The sequence below is a fragment of the Siphateles boraxobius genome, unplaced genomic scaffold (assembly GCF_051911475.1).
Source record: "Siphateles boraxobius isolate OS27281-9 unplaced genomic scaffold, OSU_SipBor_1 26, whole genome shotgun sequence".
Lineage (NCBI taxonomy): Eukaryota > Metazoa > Chordata > Actinopteri > Cypriniformes > Leuciscidae > Siphateles > Siphateles boraxobius.
The window spans coordinates 19,274,314-19,293,714 of record NW_027508876.1 but is presented as its reverse complement, the minus strand read 5'-3'; the positions used below and the strand labels follow the sequence as shown (position 1 = coordinate 19,293,714).

The window sequence follows — 19,401 nt, the reverse complement described above, 5'->3', positions numbered from 1 at the left end:
CTGTGCCTGAATGCGTTCAAAAATATAAATCTAAGGTTTGTATTTAAGTTGTATGTGTTTCAGCATTCTCTATTATTATACAAAGAGGTTGAATGCATCTATAGGATAAGTGAACACAAGGCTCACTGTCTGCACACCTGCCAGGATACAGTTACATACTGTTAGGTGGAAACGAAGCTCCTCGTGTCGTTTGCCTTCTTTCCGCTGCTCACATTCACGTCATGGTTACATACAGGTATTTTAGCGGGAAACAGTTGTAACAATGCAGGGTACCCGCATTTGAGATTACCGGTCCAAATGAATGAGTGTATGCCATGGAAACAGAGCGAGAGGAAGGCGGGCAGGGGAGCGAGGATGATGCGGCAAGGGAAGACGCCACAAGTGTGAGTAATTAATACTGCTAGACCCTTTAAATATCACCATGGTAAACCTAGATATACCAAAATAGCTATTTTTGTTATTGTAGTCAATAGTCACTTAGTTATAGTCACTTAGTTATTATTATTTACTTCAAAATCACAATATAAAATACTATCTTTCAAATAAAGAAACAATGTTTTTATTTAGTTTAGTTTTTTTTGATTGCACATTTTTAATGACTGGTAACCACGTTCTATAGTTTTACTGTAATATAAATTTCAATAAGTTATTTAGTCGTAAACTGCGGTATGGTGATTTCTGAGAGTAAAACCATTTTGACCTCTGTTAAGGCGGCTATGAAGTTATTGGCTTGACATTTCTCAAATAGTAAGCCTCGAAGCCTTTTTTACTTAACGATTTGAATAAAGCCCATAACTGCATGAAAATGGGTTTATCTGGATATCATAAGAATATACATAAGTGATCGCAGTTTATTTGTTGATACCTGCCTCGATGGATTGCAAAGTGTAGGCTATACAGTATTTCACTATGCTTAACTTGGCGAAAGTTTGGGACCGTCTACAAAGAAGGTTCTTACTAAAAACGTTCAATGACTGTCATCGGAGGTGTACGCAAATAACAATTTTTATATTGTGTTAAGTGTGCTCCAGCATGTGAAACACAAATCTATGTGTGAACATTGCTCTTTTTATTTAACTGTGACCAGGCCATTGTACGTTTTTTTAATCGTTTATATTTTGTAGATGGTCCCTATGTACTGTACCTGCTATTTGTGTACTTCAACTTAATTTTGAAGCATTTCGATATTAAAATAAATTTTAACTCTTGGCTGTTTTTGAATATTGTAGCATTATTTTCCTAGGAAATACCGTGTTACCTCGTTGTAAATGAAATACGGTGAAAGAGATGGGATGACATCATGTAAATAATGCATGACTGGACAACCTCAATGAACGCGAGAGTCATTGTGATGGTCACGAAACAAATGATTCTAACTTGCCTTTCAGAAAAAAATATTAATGTCTGGTAATATTTGCTTGCAAAAAAATGATAGTGATATCATAGTAGCTACAGTGATGGGATTAGTTGATAATACTGCAATACGATCTATCTATCTATTGCATAAAAAGGTTCTTCAAAAATATCATGGTGGTAAAATGATACAATGATGCTCCATGGTGTTTCTAAGCAAAATGTCTAAAAAAAAAAACATTTGCACCATGTCCAATAAACCATGACAGTAACTATATCATACCTTTTTTTTTTTTTTTGTAAGTCAATGTCACATGTAATTGTGTCTAAATTGGAGTATGAGATTATTGTTTAATTGTAATGGAAAAAGTTCACAAATATTCAAGTTTGGGGTTGACCAGTAGCTGACCTCATGTCTAGTGTGATTATAGCCGTTACCTTGTCCATGACCGGGGAATAGTGTAGTCATCAAATCTATATTCATACGTTTTATGCTCAAGAAAACCCTTAAATTCATCTATCAGGTTGATGGACAATAGATAGAGATTGCGGTAATTGGTTGTAATAATTTATTATGGGAGAAATGACTGAGGCAGTTGCCCATTAAGTCATTGTTAACTCAGAGTTAGGTGGATTTTGTAACCCAGTTGGATCTCTCTCAGAATTACTGAGTGGCTTTACCATGTAACTCTAACCGCTCATTGCAATAATATCTGTTTGTGATAAGACCACACAACACACACCTTAAATCCAAAGCCACTGATTTCCCACTCATTCTCCATATGAGCCAATTAAAATGTGAGGCCGTCTTTTCTCTTCAAGAAATGTAAAACATCTGGAGTCCTGAAATGACATCAGCACTTTTGTGGCAGAACATTTATGATATCTTGTGAGTCTAGCATTGTGTAATAAAATTATCCGAAAGTTATGATAGCACTCATGCAAATTACTATAATCCGGGTCATCACACTTTTGATTCTAACAGCGGTTGGCTTTTTTCACCAGTGTGTGTTTATTGCATCAGGTCAGAATGTGATACATACCTGTGGTTTCAGGTAGCTGACGTGTCCGTGGAAGTGGCTACAGTGGACGCAACTCTTAATAAACTATGCAGAAGATATAACAGACGCAGAAGAAGAGCAAAAAAGCCAAAGAAGAAAAACCCAATATTGGATCTGCAGAATCTGGCCATCCTTATTACAGTGGTGGTGTTTGTCATTGTGGTGATAATGTGGTCTCTTCTGTGGGTTTTTATATGTAAGCTCAGCACGAACACTCATATACATACCCTTGTGAAAAAGAAGTGCACTTAATTGTATTCTGTAGACTTGTAGTGTACGTTAAATCTAAGTATATTTAAAAAATATATATGCTCAGATAATATTATTAATTAAATGAACGACCACTTAAGTGAACTCAAAGTAAAAGTTCTGTTTCTTAAACACTTTTAAAAAGTGCACTTTGTAATAATGTCAAATTAAAAGCTTTAAATTACATTTTAAATCATTATATTAATAATTAAGTTTTTGTGCTTTAAATAAGTACATTTATTTTGATCTGACATTAAGCCTATGTAAAGTACATGATTATAATAATATATAAAATAATATAATAATATTTATTATACTGATTATAATTTAAAGTTATTGTAATTTAAATGAATTAAATTGCAACTTTATCATTATTACAAATGTGTAATTACAACAAACATATTTAAATACATGACACAAGTTTCAACAGAAATTACATTAAGTATATTTTAACTGATCATAAATGCTTGTCAGTACATACTGTATGCCTAAGACATTTAATGTCCGAAATCATTACACTCAGCTAGTACTTAAAAATTAATTTTAAAGTAAATGATTTCCTTCTTTTAAAAGTATGCTTTTTCACAAGGATATACAAAGTTATGTCCACATATCTATTTTAACTGAAGTGCACACTATGTGTTTTGTAGTCCGGAGAGAGAGCAACACTGGTGTTTATTTTGCTGGTATGTTCCGTGTTGCCAACGTGGAGTTTATACCAGAGTACAGGCATGCTGACTCGAGTGAGTTTGTATCCATGGCTAACCGCGTACAGCATGTGGTGAGTGACACAGCAAAAATATGTCATTAGAATAAAAGGCCTGAAAAAGCCATTGACACCATCACTTTAATATTTATCTCCAACAAGATAACCAGCGTATACCGAACGTCATCAGTGTCCAGACTCTACAAACAAACCGTCATCTCTGATCTGAGGTACAGCTCCAGTACTACTCTGCTAGATGGATTTACTTGATTAGGTCAATTGAGATGTCACATGGTTACTTACAATTACCTCTCACCCATCAGTAATAATAATCAAGGTGGTGTACTGGTGCATTTCTGGTTGATCTTCGTGGTGCCGCACCTGAGGACTCCAGCAGTGTGTGAGGAGTGCTTGAGTGCCATCCTCAGGGACTCTGTGCTTATGAGTCTGAAGAACAGGTCTTCAGTGGGCTTCCTGCAGGGCCTTCCTGTGGACATCGACTCCATTCTTGTCAATGGTAATCTTAGCCATGTTACCCCTTCTCAAGTGTAGCAAGACTGTATAAAAATGACATACCCGAAATAAAAAGTTTGCTTTGAGTCCTTCTGACTAACTAATGTTAAATGTTATGTACACATTTCTTGTTTTTTTGTTGTTCATAAGTATTATTATGGTAAATGCATATATATTGTCTTCCCAGTTGCTTTACGCTCGGATTACACATCAACAGCTGTGGGTGAGTCAGTCAAGACAGATATTTACATATATGACGGGGTTGTGTGCAATTCAGAACTGAAATTGAGCTGCCTTTTAAATTTCAGCTTAATTCTAGAACTTGACTTGAATTGAATTTACATTTATAGCAAATTTGAACATTAACTTACATTACCATTCAAAAGTTTGGGGTTGGAAAAAAAAGTTTTTGAAAAAAGTAATTTATTCTCGCCAAAGCTGTATTTATTTGATCAAAAGTACAGTAAAAACAGAAACATTGTGATTATTGTATATTGTAATAGCCTATTATTCAATTTAAAATTCCTATTTTCATATATTTTAAAATGTATTTTATTCCTGAAATGTCAGCATCATTACTCCAGTCTTCAGTGTCACATGATCCTTCAGAAATCATTCTAACATGATTTTCTGCTCAAGAAACTTTTCTTATTATCATGGTGAAGTTGTGCTCAGAAAGATTATTTTGTGAATAGAAAGATTAAAAAACAGCATTTATATGACTTCTACAAAAGATTTATATGAATCTTTAGTAAATTTACTGTCACTTTTGATCAATACATACAGGTACACATATTTCTTTGTTTCATTAATTGAATATGGCGTAATAACATTTCCTACATGCTTTAATTACTCTAGTCTTTAAAATGAAGCAATGGATGTCAATATTTATTTTTATAAAAGCATTTGAAAAATGTAATTAATTGATTTAATTATTAATTAATCAATTAAAACTTAATTAAAATCTGTTTTAGCAGTGTTCAGTGTTTTGACAGAATTTTATAGTTTACAAATATAAGTAGAGAAAAAAAATCTTTCTACATTTTTGGAAATTTATGTTTTATTAATATTGTATAAGTTGACTAATGCAATTTGTGAAAACTGGAAGTAACTGTGTTGAGTTTCTTTGAATGGCAATTCAGTCAATTTCACTTGCAATTATACATGTAGAATCAAATTCCAATTCAACATCCTGTATGCAAATTCAATTCAATTTACAGTTATAGAAATTGAGATTTTTCCCAACTATACATCAAACACCTTTTAAATGTGTATTATTTTTATTATTATTATTATCAGAATCTTGTTTCTGTAATTCTATGTTTGATGGGTTCTGTAATCATCTCTCTGTGTGTACAGGCTCTCAGTGTGTGGATAAGCTGTACGCAGGTGTTCCTGATGTGAGTGTTCCCCTCAACGTGTTCTCTTCATGGGGAAGCTTGAGCTGCTACATCAAACTGACAAGTGTTTCAGGCTCATTCGTCCGACTCACTGTGAACAGCTTGAGTATTGACCCTAGTGACTGTGTCTATGATTCCCTCACCGTGTATGACGCTCTTCTTCCTATGAGAGGCATGATTCTCTACAGGTTTGTGACAGAAGGGAGTGGAAAGATCTTGAAGTCAGTCTTGATTGGATTGGTGAAATGAAGGACAACATAATCTCAGATTATCAGTGTAATTTTCATGCATTCTCTTCAAGGTTCTGTGAATCGGTATCAGCCCCGATCTCATTGGTCTCCACTTCCAATGTCATGCTGCTCTCATTCAAACTCACACAAGGCAAAAAGAGCTTTCGAGGATTCTTCCAGGCTCTCATGCAGGAGCGTGAGTCCTTCGACTAAAGTATCTGTATGTTTGTGTCTGCTGATGCTGAGTCTCTTTTGCCTTTCCCATACAGAGTGTATAAATATGATCGCGTTACCCGCTGGCCCAGGTGATGCTGGAGTGATAACCAGTCCATTCTACCCCAGTCTGTTGCCCCGTCAGTGCTCCTGCTCCTGGATGTTTCAGGTACTGCACCCAATCAAAGGCGTTTTTTTATGTGTAGAGATATTATCCACAGTATTCGCGTGTCAGAGCTGTGTTTTTTGTTGGCCGTTGATGTATCAGATGCCCAGCGGTCCTCTGGGTGTAGCTCTCAGGTTCCAGAACTACATGCTTAAACTCAAAGACTTGCATAACTGTGAACACGGCTGGTGGAAAGTCAATGAGATTATGTAAGTGATTTGTCAAGGGTACATTTCACCTCATTTCTGAGGCAGTTATCTTTAGGTTTTTTTTATTGTATTTTTTCTACATTTCATTTCTTATAGGAATAGTTAAAAGTCATTTTTTACTCACCGATCGCTATGAAACGGATGTAGCGATAGTCTTTTCTTCCCTATTGTGATGTGTTTCCGAGTGAAATGGCTTCTTGAACAAGAAAAAATGTAGGCCAGGACTTGTTTTTGTCCATCTGGAATTTATTGGATAATTGGATGATTGTGGTTTGCTATTGCTGTGATGTCATGTGAGCGTCAGGTTATCCCAACCTTCGTGCCAGTTAACACATAGAAGAGAAGAGATGTCGCTTCAAGAAATGGAAGTTATTTTGATTAACAAGGATAGCATATGAATAAAAAAAAATAAAGATGTGCATGGATAAATCATTTTTTGTCAATTTTGATTTCATGGTGACTGTAAATATTTTGAAGAAGCTTCATGCAGCTCTTTTTCATACAGCAATAGTTCCCACTGACCAAACACCCAAAAAAAAGGCCATAAAAAGGGTCTATAAAACACATAAGAAGGTCAAACAGGTTTGGAAAGACATGACGGTGAGTAAATAATGACAGAATATTAATTTTAGCTGAACTATTCCTTCAGTGTTGACAGTATGTGATATTTATCAGGTCTGATATTCAACGTTTGTCAATTGGTATAGAAATAACTGTGACTGATTTACAGATATTGTGGAATCTACATTGACCACTCAACTGTCTTCCGCATTCCTGCTCAAAACCCTGAAGTGGTTTTCCGCTGCAGTTCACGAAGTGCTGCCCAACCCTTCAGTGCCACTTACAGCAGTTACAACACCAGTCAGCGTAAGAACAATGCTGCTGAAACAAAGGAAATGGAGAACAATTTCAAATAGTCCTTTTCTCAAGTAGTACAATCTGACTTACGAGCAAAGGAATACTATTTATAATTATATGCCAGTAAAATGACTCATGGCACCAAATGGGTTTACTCTGGTCTTGTTTGTTTCTCCTAGCATGCCCAGAAAGTCACTTCTTGTGCTCTACAGGCCTGTGTGTGGAAAAGTTCAAGCGCTGTGATGGACTGGATGACTGTCAGGATGAGAGCGATGAGATTTTTTGTTGTATGTTAACCACAAAATGTAATCCATGTAATCCAAGTAGTTCTACTATAGTAAAACAAGTTACAAAGAAGCATTTCATGTTAGTTTCATATACTATAACTGCTTTTCCACCGTCAGGTTAAACCATTCTCGTTGCTTAACTGTTCCATTCCGTTTCATTTTCCATCCTGAGTGGCGACGTCACTACATGCATTCTACCTGCACCTTTTGGACTTCCAGGCCGAAAACAGTTTATAATTGGTGCGTGGCGAACCAAGCTCAGGTGGAAGCATAACAGGAACTTTTCCTCACTGTTCTTAGGACCATTCTAACCGACGGTGGAAAAGTGGCTTATGTGTATATAAGAATAATATACAACAGTGGTTCCCTTTCAGTCGAGAACGTCAGACGTAGTCGACGGTCGACTGAATTGGGATCTCGCTAGAGAGCCTGTCTTCTTCGAGTACTATTGAACGAGCCAATGTAATTGGCGTGCGTGATTCGCATCACACACTCCGCCCCCGCGGCGCGGGTATAAATACGGAAGTGGATGCACGCACTAGTTGCCTTTCGCTTCGGAGCCGATCGTTTGATGTCTCTGAGAGTGCTGTTGTCTACAACGAGCGAGTGTGTCGGTGTTCTTCAGGAAGACTCTCCCAGTGCTGGTGTTCTACAGCGCGAGTGCAGCGGTGATCGCGAGCTTTGAGCTCTCAACTGCTGTTTTAACAGCAACAAATTTCTAAATGTTTGTGTGTGTTGATGGCTGGTTAGAGGGCGGAAAAGTGAGTGCTTCACTGTTTCAGTTCTCTGTTCAGTGTTGCCGCGGTCATTCCCCTGTGTGCTCCGGCACTGGTGACGGTCCTATTTTCTGAAAGAGCAACACGGGTGCGTTTACGTCTTTTTCAAGATGTCATTCCGCCCGTGCGTTTCTGGGTGCGGTCGTTCCCTGTCTCTCTCTGATGGTCACAACTGTTGTGTCATGTGTTTGGCTTACAGCACGCTGAGACAGCTTTTGTGGACAGCTCATGTTTTCACTGTGGGAACATGACTGTCGCAGTGTTGAGGGCGAGACTCGCCTTCGTTCGCGGAGAGCGAGTCCCCATTACCATGCCCCACCCTCGGGTGCTGTGTGGGATGGGTGACCGGAGGATAGTGTTGGATGTCCCGCCCGGTAACCATTCCCTGTGGGCTCCTCACTCCTCCCTTCCACTGCAACCACTGGAGCCTCCTGTGTTGTCTGCTGGTCCATCTGTAATGGGTGGGCCAGCGGTTTCACTCGGGGCTCCCCTGGAGGACAGGACGCCGATTGCAGCATCGGAGGGTGCCCCTTCCTCTTGCGTGCCATGGTGTTGCTGCAGGCTAGGGCACCCATGGCATGCACAAGGGTAATCCAGACCGTGCGCTCATAGGTGAGCACCGCACTGCATCCGACCTCACCCTCCGGGGTACGGGTGTCGTAGCGTGCGTGATCGGTCTGGCGATGTCCACCTTGGTGGTCCAGTAGCGCCTTCGTTGGCTCAGCCTGGTTGGTATGGCGGATGCGGACAAGGTTCGGTTCCTGGTCTCCCCAATTTCCCAGGTTGGGCTGGTCGGCGACGCGGTGGAGAACTGCATCAAACAGTTCTCTGCCGCTCAAGCGCAGACGGAGGTCATCCGGCACATCCTGCCCCGGTGGCCAGCTGCTTCCTCCACCCGCCGCCGGTGGCAGCTCCTCCGCCTGCTCGTCGCCGTGGGCGTTCTCCGGCCGCCGCTCCTGCTGGCCCTCCGCAGCAGCCTCCACCCAGGCCTCAGCATGGAGCCGGCCGCAGTAGAGACGCCCAGCCCGCTCCAGGCGCTGCCAAGCCAGGTGGCAAGCGACAGCGAAAGCATTCTGGAGCGGGCCGCCAAGGAATGGATGAGATGCTCTTGGAGTGGCACGATCACTCCCTCCCCCCGGGTGAGGGCCGGGTGGAGCCTTTGTTTGTGTGTGTGTCTGTTCCGCCGCTGGCTCCCTAAAAAAAAAAATAAAAAAGCGGAGCAAGCGGTACCCACACTTCAAAGAGAGAGCAATTTCATCTGTTCCTGGGTCCCAAGAGGGCCAGTCTGGCGGGTGTGACCCTGTATAGCCTTACACCCCTCAGCTCCCCCTTGGTCGCCAGCAGGCAGCTTGGTGCGGAGGACCCGGTCATCCGCCTTCTCACGCGCCCCCTGCCGCTTGTGGAGACAGGTAAGTGTTGCACAGCACACTAACACCACTCTCTCTACTTTGCTGCCCCACCTCAGGCTCGGCTACCCCGCTCAAGTCAGTGATAGTCATCACATTAGGTGTTGAGCAGACGTGCTCCTGAAAATTCAGTGATATTCATCACACCGAGTGTTGAGCAGTGCTCCTGACTTGTGCGTGCTTATCTTATCCTGCTGGCGAAGGATTTGATATAGCCGCTCCTCCAGCCGGTACGAAGGCCAGTTGTAAACTCGTTCTTCGTGCTACTAGGTGGTGAGTCGTGACCATCTTGGCCCAAGATTGGTCTGCAGCTTTGACCTGAAAGACATGTAGTGTCCTTCCCCTCGAGTGCTCCAGAGCCCGTTGGGTCTTCAGGTCAACTGGAAGAGAGTAATCTCGCCCACGGGCTGAGTATCTCTTTTTCAGTTTTGGAGAGGTACTCGGTCCAACACGTCTCTCCAGTGAGAATGTGTTCAGCTGGTGTTGAAGTCTCTCCAGTGAGAATGTGTTCAGCTGGTGTTGAAGTGAGAAGGGGTCCCACTGAAAAGATTCAGAGGCTCCTGGGGTATACGGTAGCCAGCAGCCTTTGGCTTCCTCCGTATGTGACCGCTTCAGCGCTAGCTTTACGATCGAGTCCCGAGGTGACCGTGGCAGAGCAGCTCACCCTGTGTGACTATAGTTCATCCCGGTCTGCTGCCAAACCCTCCTCAGCAGAGGGGCCATGTACAAAGGGCGTGTTTTAACGGGGGCCTGGGCGACCCCCGACTACACGGGCATTCGTGCCCCGAGTTGTTAGACATTGCGGGTGTCACAAACTCTCCCGTCACCTCCTCCTTGGAGTCAGGCGCTTCTGAGGGCGCCTTGTTCCACTCCTCCCGCTTACTCAATCGTGCCGCCATCGAGCCTCACGACAGTTATAGCCAGGGCAAGTGGAGACTCCATCCCCTGGGTCCGGCTGGGTCTTGACCATTCCGGGGCCGCTCAATTGCCCCCCTGCTTTTATTTTTCCGCCAGTGTTTGGGTAAACCGAGCGGACTACCCTTGGACAAACACTGGGTCTCAGCTGCCCCGGGGGCCCGCAGAATACGTTTAACCCCAGTGAGCCTTCTAAAAAGTGCCTGCGACTCAGGGTCGCCTTGCGCCTGCTCAAGTCAGTGAGATCATCACACTTCATGTTGAGCAGAGTTGCTCCTGAAACTCAGTGAAGTTCATCGCACTCAGGTGTTGAGCAGCAATGCTCCTGTAGCTCAGTGAGTCCATCACAGGTAGCTCAGTGAATTCATCACACGCAGTGCTGAGCAGAAATGCTCCTGGTGCTCAGTGAAGTTCCTCGCACTCAAGTGTTGAGCAGAAATGCTCCTGAAGCTCAGTGAGTTTATCACACTCAGGTGTTGAGCAAGAATGCTCCTGAGGCTCAGTGAACTTGGCACACTCAAGTGCTGAGCAGAAATGCTCCTGTCGCTCAGTGAAATTCTTCGCACTCAAGTGTTGAGCAGAAATGCTCCTGAAGCTCGGTGAGTTTATCACACTCAGGTGTTGAGCAGGAATGCTCCTGAAGCTCAGTGAACTTGTCACACTCAAGTGCTGAGCAGAAATGCTCCTGTCGCTCAGTGAGGTTCTTCGCACTCAAGTGTTGAGCAGAAATGCTCCTGAAGCTCGGTGAGTTTATCACACTCAGGTGTTGAGCAGGAATGCTCCTGAAGCTCAGTGAACTTGTCACACCCAAGTGCTGAGCAGAAAACGCTCCTAAAGCCCAGTGATCTTCACATGTTGTGTTGAGCAATGCTCCTGTCTTTCGCGCCCGTCACTTGCACCTACGTGCCAAGTCAGGAGAGGAACAGGTCTTCATAGTTGCCCCTTATTGGCCCAACTAGACCTGGTTCCCATCAACAGCCTTCCTGACTTCCCCGGAAAACTCTTCGGGGGCGGGGCACGATGGCACACGCGTTCTTCCCCCGGGGATTCCGGGCGGTCTTACATCTGAACGCGGAGGTTCAGGTGGCTATCACAAGAACATGTGATAGTTACCATCACTTCTGCGAGCACCCCCTAGAATGGGGTAGCGTGCTTACGCCTTTAGAAGTGGAACCTAGTCGTTGAGTGCGTCTTCTCTCCAGAGGAGATCCTGAAAGCTTTCGATCACTTCAGTGCTCTCTTTCCTGCAAAATGGGTTGCAGTAGGCTGTTTTCCTAAATCACCCTCAAAATGATGTTGCCTCGGTGTTTAAACGACGCTCATCGTGTTGCAGAAGTATGCAGAAGCACGTTCTGATCGTCAGGTTCCTGAGGAGCAAGGTCTTGTAAATCCTTGTGTCCCTCTTTATCCTCTTGGGCCTTGTCCCTGGTGCGACTGCACTGCAGAGACCGCCCCTGAGCCACTGCAGGCAGTGAGTTAAAAATCTGTTATATCAGTTCTCCTGCTCGCGTGGTCTCTACTAGAGGGTAGGGACTTGCTCGCTTTCGGTCAACGTATTGTGCCTGGAGTCTGGGCCGGCTAACTCTCACAAGCTGAGACCCCGGCTCGGATTGTGCCCAAGGTTCCTACCTCTCCCGTAATAGGAGCAGGTGGTGAGCCTGCAAGCGCTGCCTGGAGGAGGCAGATCCAGCCCTGGCTTCTCTGTCCGTTCGCTTGGACGTATACAGAATGCAAGTCATAGACCTCAGACCAGCTCTACAAATATCTGTTGGAATTCAGCAGAGAGGGAAGGCTGTTTCCATGCAAAGTTGCACTTAGTGCTTGCCTTCATTTCGGTGAAAATTCGAGATGCAACATGTCCACTTAGGTGTTGAGCTCCTCTATGATGAGTGTAAAGTGCTCCGCCTGGGCGTTGACGATATACTTTGCTAAACAGATTCTAGAGTTGGGGGCTGGACGACACCTAGTTGAACCGCTGCTTCCCGTGGGCTCCCTTCTCATGAAGCCAGTTTCACCGTGAGCCCGGTTCAAGTGTCGGCTTGCTGCGCCATTCCCCTCCTATGGACTGGATACGTGCGCCTTTCTACTCCGGTTGAGTTCCCTTAAAATTGAACCCTGTTGAGTTCCTCCACACCCCTCCGACGTCGGACGTGCGGAACGTCTGGTGTTAGGCCTACCACTCGTAAGCAGTGTGGAACCTGTGTTAGGCTGGGTCCATATGTTGCGGTCCCTTCGGTGACCCCATATGTGTATTCTTCCACGATACGGCTCCCGGCGGTGAGCCCGTGTCTTCCCTCGGCAGAGTCTCTCTGCCGTCACTGTCCGGTGTTTCTCCCCCCGTCTTAGGCTGGAGCCACCCCAGTGACATTCCATATGTTAGACTGCCCGGTTTCCGCCCAGTTCATATGTGTATTCTCCACATTACCTCCCTCTGGGTTGGATGTGGCTTCCGCAGCGTCCCTTCCTTCCAACGTACGGGGAACGCTTTCCCAGTGGTCCTGTAGGAACAGCAGTGACTTCCTTGGCCTAAGCCCTGTCCTTCCCCGCCTTAAGTTTGCGGGGGCATCAGGAGGCTTTGGTTTAGGCACTGGAAGGTGGCAGCGTTAGTGGCGTGTTCAATGGGTGATCCCAATTCAGTCGACCGTCGACTACGTCTGACGTTCTCGACTGAAAGGGAACGTCCTGGTTGCGTATGCAACCCACCGTTCCCTGAAGGAGGGAACGGAGGACGTAGTCCCCTTGCCACTACCGCTGGACCACCGCTGACCCCGGGTTACTCTCGGCTCCTCAGCGAAAAGCAACTAGTGCGTGCATCCACTTCCGTATTTATACCCGTGCCGCGGGGGCGGAGTGTGTGATGCGAATCACGCACGCCAATTACATTGGCTCGTTCAATAGTACTCGAAGAGGACAGGCTCTCTAGCGAGATCCCAATTCAGTCGACCGTCGACTACGTCCTCCGTTCCCTCCTTCAGGGAACGGTGGGTTGCATACGCAACCAGGACGTTCTCAACCACAGAGCTATAGGGGACCTCAGCAAACTTCCAGAGGGGACCCATTATTTGTTCAAATAATATCAATCCAAAATTTGGGGCCCTATTATGCTTTTTTACATGTTCAACTGCCTTTAGTGTGTAATGTTGCTTTTTGTGCATGAAAAAGGTCTGCAAAGTAACAAAGTTATTCTCACAAGCACCTTTTATGAACCTGAAACGCCTTGATTGTAGTCTTGAGTTCTCTTTCGGGAATGTACATGTCACAATATTCCTAATTCAAATAATTCCCATCCAAAGCATTCGCAAAAAAGGTGCGAGGCCTGGTTAGCAGTGTGTTGAAACATTTTCAAAACACATTTGAGGCGCTAGACCAATTACAACACACTGATATTGCTGACCAATCAGAGGTTATTGCACTTTTTGGAAGGAGGGGCCTCATAGAGACCGGAACTAAACAGAGCGTTATAAACAGACTGAGAAGAGAGGTGCTGCCATATATATATATATATATATATATATATATATATATATATATATATATATATATATATATGGGTGCTGCAACAATATAAGATATTTGGAAAATAATGTGATTTAAACATGAAATCCTATTCTAGCAGTCCCCAAAAACAAAATCATGACTTTGAAAAAAGTCATAATAGGTGTCCTTTAACATAATTTTAATTAAAATGCTACAATATTTTTTAATTTATTTGTACTATTAGAGGTACATATCAACTTAGATAGGAGGGTCTTTGAATGTCGTCTTAAATGCAAGAGAGAAAGGTAGAAAGGTTGAGAACTACTGGTTTAAAACAATATCTTGGTATTTCAAAATAGTATTCATGTGAATATTCACTATTTTATTGTCTGTACTATCTATCTGACAGCTAAACCTCCTAAAATCTGTGGAGGTGCATCCCCTTTGCACCCATTATACATATGTAATGGAGAGATGGACTGTTCCAGTGGTAAAGATGAGACCAACTGTACTCAAGGTAATGTGAAAACTATTTAAAAATTCAAACTTTGATAGGTGTCAATTGTTTATACAGTTATTAATGTGTTGGCTATGCAGAGACTAGCTGTTCTGGAGTCAGTTACCATTGTGGCAATGGAGCCTGCATTCTTAAGAAAAATGCTAAATGTGATGGCTTACCCGACTGCATCGACCGCAGTGATGAGAAGGACTGTGGTGAGTTTTCCTGTGGCAACATCCAAAAGCCTCATGTCACTCATCCGATTGGTTTATAGACATTTAATAGTAGATTATACATAGACATGGTCCTAGTCTAAATACAATTTATGTCTGTTTTAGTTTTTTTTATTAGTCGTTTATTACTAATCTTTTCAACTATTACTAAAAAAATCACTTTTGTGCGAAACAATCAACAATATGGTAGCTTCAAATCCATATGAGGTATCAATACGGAATCAATCTGACTGCAAATGTATTTCAGTCACAGAATTAAAATTAATATACGTCAATAATAGAATTAAAGACACATCTTACATCAAATTATTTATTTTTTTGCTCTCGCTGACATTTTTTGCTCTCGCGGACATTTTTTGCTCTCTCCTATTTCTTCCTGCTCACGCTTTTGGGTTTTTTTTGCTCTCATTTCTCATTTCAAATGTTGCAAAGAAAACCAAGGCGTGAAAAGTAAGAAAAAAAAGCAAGCAAAAAATGACTGTGTGAGCAAAACCAAAAAAACATTATAGTAGAAAAAGAAAGCATTAATTTGCATGCAATTTAATGCTTTCTTTGTTTGTTTTTTTGTTGTTGTTTTTTTTGGTTCATTTCCTTCATGTGTCTATATATATACATATACTAATTGGCTTCATCACTCTGTCTCCTCTCCACCAATAAGCTGTGTGGAATATGGCTGCCGTCGCATCATCCAGGGTGGATGCTGCACATTGGTGGTGGTTGAGGAGATTCCCCCCTTCTATGTAAAGTGCTTTGAGTGCCAAGAATTATGGTTTATCGAATTATCATTATTATTATAAAACATACAGTCTCTCACTTCTGCCAATATGGATCAGTGATTTTGATGACATCACTCTGCACTTCAGCTTCTCATCAGATTTTCTGTCCAATCAAATGCTAAAATCGGTCACTTGTTCCCACATTTACTATTTTCTACATTGGGCACATAGTGCACTATAAAGGGGGTAGGGAATTATTCAGACAGTGTAAATATGCTTTCCATTGGGGCGAATAAAGTCTAAAGCGATATAGAGGAGATTAGCAGGAAACTGCGGCTTTACGCTATTGGCTATTTAAAAAAAGAAGAGGAATTGTTCAATATGTCCCGCTTTGTCTTCCTGTTTCAGTGGAAATTACATCAACACATTGAATAGTACTGCACGTTTCAAGGCACTTCAGTGACCTTTAAGATTCACATTGATGCTATGAATCAATTAAGTTCCACATCTTTCAAAGAGACTCCAAAAGTTAATTTAGGACCACCATGTTATGTTCAACCTTAAATATCCTACATATACTATGATGATATTGTTGCTATTATTATTATCTATTGACCTTTTTACAATAGTTGTCTTGAAACGATGTTTGGTAATTGGTGTGTGTGTGTGTGTGTGTGTTGGAGTTTAATCAGAGGGAGATTACAGGAGACAAGCTGAGCTTTGTTCATGGTTCATTCTCTTTCTAAATACTCTCTGGTTTTATTGGATTTGGCTCATTAGATGCACCTGTCATGATTGAACAGTTTATGCACATACAATGCTTGGAATAATTAAGATTTTTTAATGTTTTTGAAAGAAGTCTCTTATGCTCACCAAGGCTGAATTTACTGTAAAAAACTGTAACATTGCAAAATATTATTACAATTTAAAATAGTCTTTTCTATTTGAATCTATTTTAAAATGTAATTTATTCCTGTAATGACAAAGCTGAGTTTGCAGCAGCCTTTACTCCAGTCTTCAGTGTCACATGATCATCAGTCATTCTAATTCAATTCTCAATTATTATTACATTGAAAATTATTTTGTAGTAGTGTACACACCTGTATCAGTGTACACATTTATACATCCTTACGTAGCATATCAGTCATTTCCGATGGCTGTACACTAACACACTTTTTTGTCTGCTTGTGTCTTATTTGTTTCCATATGATTTGTAGCCTGTGGCAATCCCACCTCTTTAAAGCGCACATTTGATAGCGCCTCCCCACAACAGCGTATTGTAGGTGGGATCAATGCGGTGGAAGGAGAGTGGCCGTGGCAGGTCAGCATGCATTTTTCTGGTCAGCTGTATTGCGGAGCATCGGTCCTCTCTAATGAGTGGCTCATTTCTGCAGCGCACTGTTTTCGCAAAGAGAGGTGAGGAACGTCAGGTAGACCTAAACTGTTGAATTTCAAAGTTATTTTAGCAGGTAAGTAAACCATGACATTTCTTAATGCAGTTTGAGCAAGTGTGATCTTTCAGGTTGTCAGATCCACGTATGTGGATGGCTCATCTGGGCATGCTAAACCAGGGAAATGCCAAGCATGTGGCCGAGATCCGTCGAATTGTGGTGCATGAATTCTACAATGCAAGAAATTTTGACTATGACATTGCCCTCGTGCAGTTGAAGAAGGCCTGGCCCAGCAGCCTGGAACAATATATCCAGCCCATCTGTCTGCCGGCCCCTTCTCAAACCTTCCCTGACGGGCACCGCTGCTGGGTCACCGGTTGGGGTTACCGTTCTGAACAGGGTAAAGAGCTCAAAAAACAATGACAGATGATGTAAACTACTGTTCAAAAGCTGATTGAAAAGTTTTTTAAATTTTTTAAAAAAAAATAAGTTTCTTATGCTTACCAAGGCTGCATTTATTTGATTGAAAATACAGTCAAAACAGTAATATTTTGAAATATTAAATATAACCATTTAAAGTCTACTTTAATATTTTTTAAAATGTAATTTATCCCTTTGATGTCAAAGCTGAATTTTCAGCATAATTTTTCCAGTCTTCAGTGTCACATGACATTTATTATTATTAATAGTATTGAAAACAGTCGTGCTGTTTATTATTTTTGTTAAAAAAACTTTGATGAACAGAAAAGAACAGTTGTTATTTTAAACAGAAATCTATTGTAACAGTATTAATGTCATTACTGATTTGTAAATTTTGACTTGTCCTTGCTGAATAATTGTCCTTCAGTCTTACAGACCCCAAACTTTTAAGCAGGAGCGTAACTAGAAAAATAAAATCAGTTTTAGGTCTACAATAAATGACAATGAAATAGCATATTTTTCCTCTGTTAATACAGATAAGGTGCTACCCACAGTATTGCAGAAGGCAGAAGTTAGCATTTTAAGTCAGAGTGAATGCAAGAGAAGCTACAGCCCTGTGTCACCTCGCATGCTGTGTGCTGGCGTGCCCTCAGGAGAACAAGATGCCTGCCGGGTGAGGGGAGATAACAGGCATTGGACTTGGTCCTGCCTTATGAACCAATTAGCTTAGTATCTAATTTCAGAGCATTATTAAAGTACTAACCTTTCTCATTGTTTAAAGTGAGCTGTCTCTTTGGATTTTTACATAAGCAGTTTTTGATTGCAGGGGGATTCGGGTGGTCCTCTGTCTTGTCAAGCACACGCAGGCAGCCGCTGGTTTCTGACGGGCATTGTGAGTTGGGGTTCCGGCTGTGGCAGACCCAACTTTCCCGGAGTTTACACCAGAGTGGCCAAGTTCATAGATTGGATCCAAAGACATATTTAAAATGCACAGCCAAGTGAATCCACCTTATAATTCAGTCTGTAACTCATTTAAAACAAGCCATTTTCACCTAAACAACAATTAAATGTGTTATTTAATGGTCATTCAATCATGTAACACCATAATACATTTGTCTTGAACAATAAAGTTATTGTTGGTGTTTTTAAGTTTAACATGTATACTATAGAGCATAATATATACACACACAAACACACACACACACACACACACACATTTTTTATTAAATGTAATATAATAGAGACCTTTGGACCATTGGTTATAAGATCTACTTAACACAGCCATGGACGTTTCACTGTTGAACATGGCAAAATATGGGCTGCGCTTTTACACAGCTGTTAAGTGCAAATTGGTATAGCTCATTGGCACCATATTCAGATTCAAAATAGTTATTACGAGTATTATATTAAAAATAGCCTTGGTAGACTTTAATATCAATACATAGCGAGAATTAATAACCATTTCACATGGAATTCTGTGTTGGTTTCTGAAGCTTTAATTAAAAAACATCGCTCAAAAGACTTGCACACAAAGAGCTTAAAAAAGGAAGATATATTAGACCTACTTTGTAGATAAATATGTTAATTATTAATAATAATAATTAATGATTTTAATAAAAGTCTATATGAAACAATGCTTTAATATCGTCTTTAATGCTCGTTTTGTTGCTAGGAAATCAGTAATTTATGTCCATTTGTCCATATTTCATATAATTAGGCAAATTATCGCTATGTGATGATACAAGGCCTGATCACCATATATCATTATTTTATAAAAGATTAGGCACAACAAATTTATTTATAACATAGTTGCATTGGCATAAAACTGAGGGTCGGTTTGCACGACACAGTTTTCAACTAAAAAATATTTATTCGTTTAGGCCATTCATTTACACGACAAAGTGCAAGTTTTTTAAAATTATACGGTTATTGTCTCCATGTAATCGATTTGTTAAAACGGTGACGTCATGTGCATGCTTGTATAATACAGTGTTTTTAATCGTTTTTGCGCATCCGTGTGATTCAACAGGGATTGTTTTGACAAGGTGACAAACCTGTGCGCGAAAAACGCAAAGGAAAAACTTTTTTTGTACATCGTTATTTAAACGTAGCCTGAGATTTTAAGTATGTTTACATGATAATAGTGTAGGCCTACTAAAAAAAGTTTTTCCTAAGCATTTTTCGAGAAGACAAAGTTGTCAGATAATGACCGCGTTCACACAGATCCACGAAAACGATTAAAAACGCTGTAGGCCTATTATGCATGCCAGGTCAGTAGTTGGTGACGTCACCTTGTAAAGAAACACTACATGCCTATAAACTA

General features: G+C 41.5%; 1 protein-coding gene across 2 annotated transcripts; it reads left to right on the top strand.

Annotated features, from left to right (window-relative positions):
- Window positions 1–142: 142 nt before the first annotated feature.
- On the top strand, window positions 143–18,233 carry tmprss7 (transmembrane serine protease 7). Of its 2 annotated transcripts, none has more exons than XM_077244701.1 (18): window positions 143–383; window positions 2,409–2,610; window positions 3,314–3,444; window positions 3,532–3,599; window positions 3,693–3,886; window positions 4,070–4,105; window positions 5,242–5,470; window positions 5,584–5,708; window positions 5,782–5,894; window positions 5,994–6,100; window positions 6,831–6,967; window positions 7,138–7,245; window positions 14,229–14,336; window positions 14,417–14,533; window positions 16,485–16,683; window positions 16,790–17,058; window positions 17,615–17,751; window positions 17,905–18,233. In XM_077244701.1, the coding sequence occupies exons 1-18, from the start codon at window positions 315–317 to the stop codon at window positions 18,061–18,063; spliced, it is 2,508 nt and encodes an 835-aa protein (XP_077100816.1). In that variant the 5' UTR covers window positions 143–314; the 3' UTR covers window positions 18,064–18,233. The 2 variants fall into 2 exon arrangements, with proteins under 2 accessions (XP_077100816.1, XP_077100817.1); XM_077244702.1 differs by having other exon boundaries at window positions 202–383; window positions 5,584–5,663.
- Window positions 18,234–19,401: the final 1,168 nt, after the last annotated feature.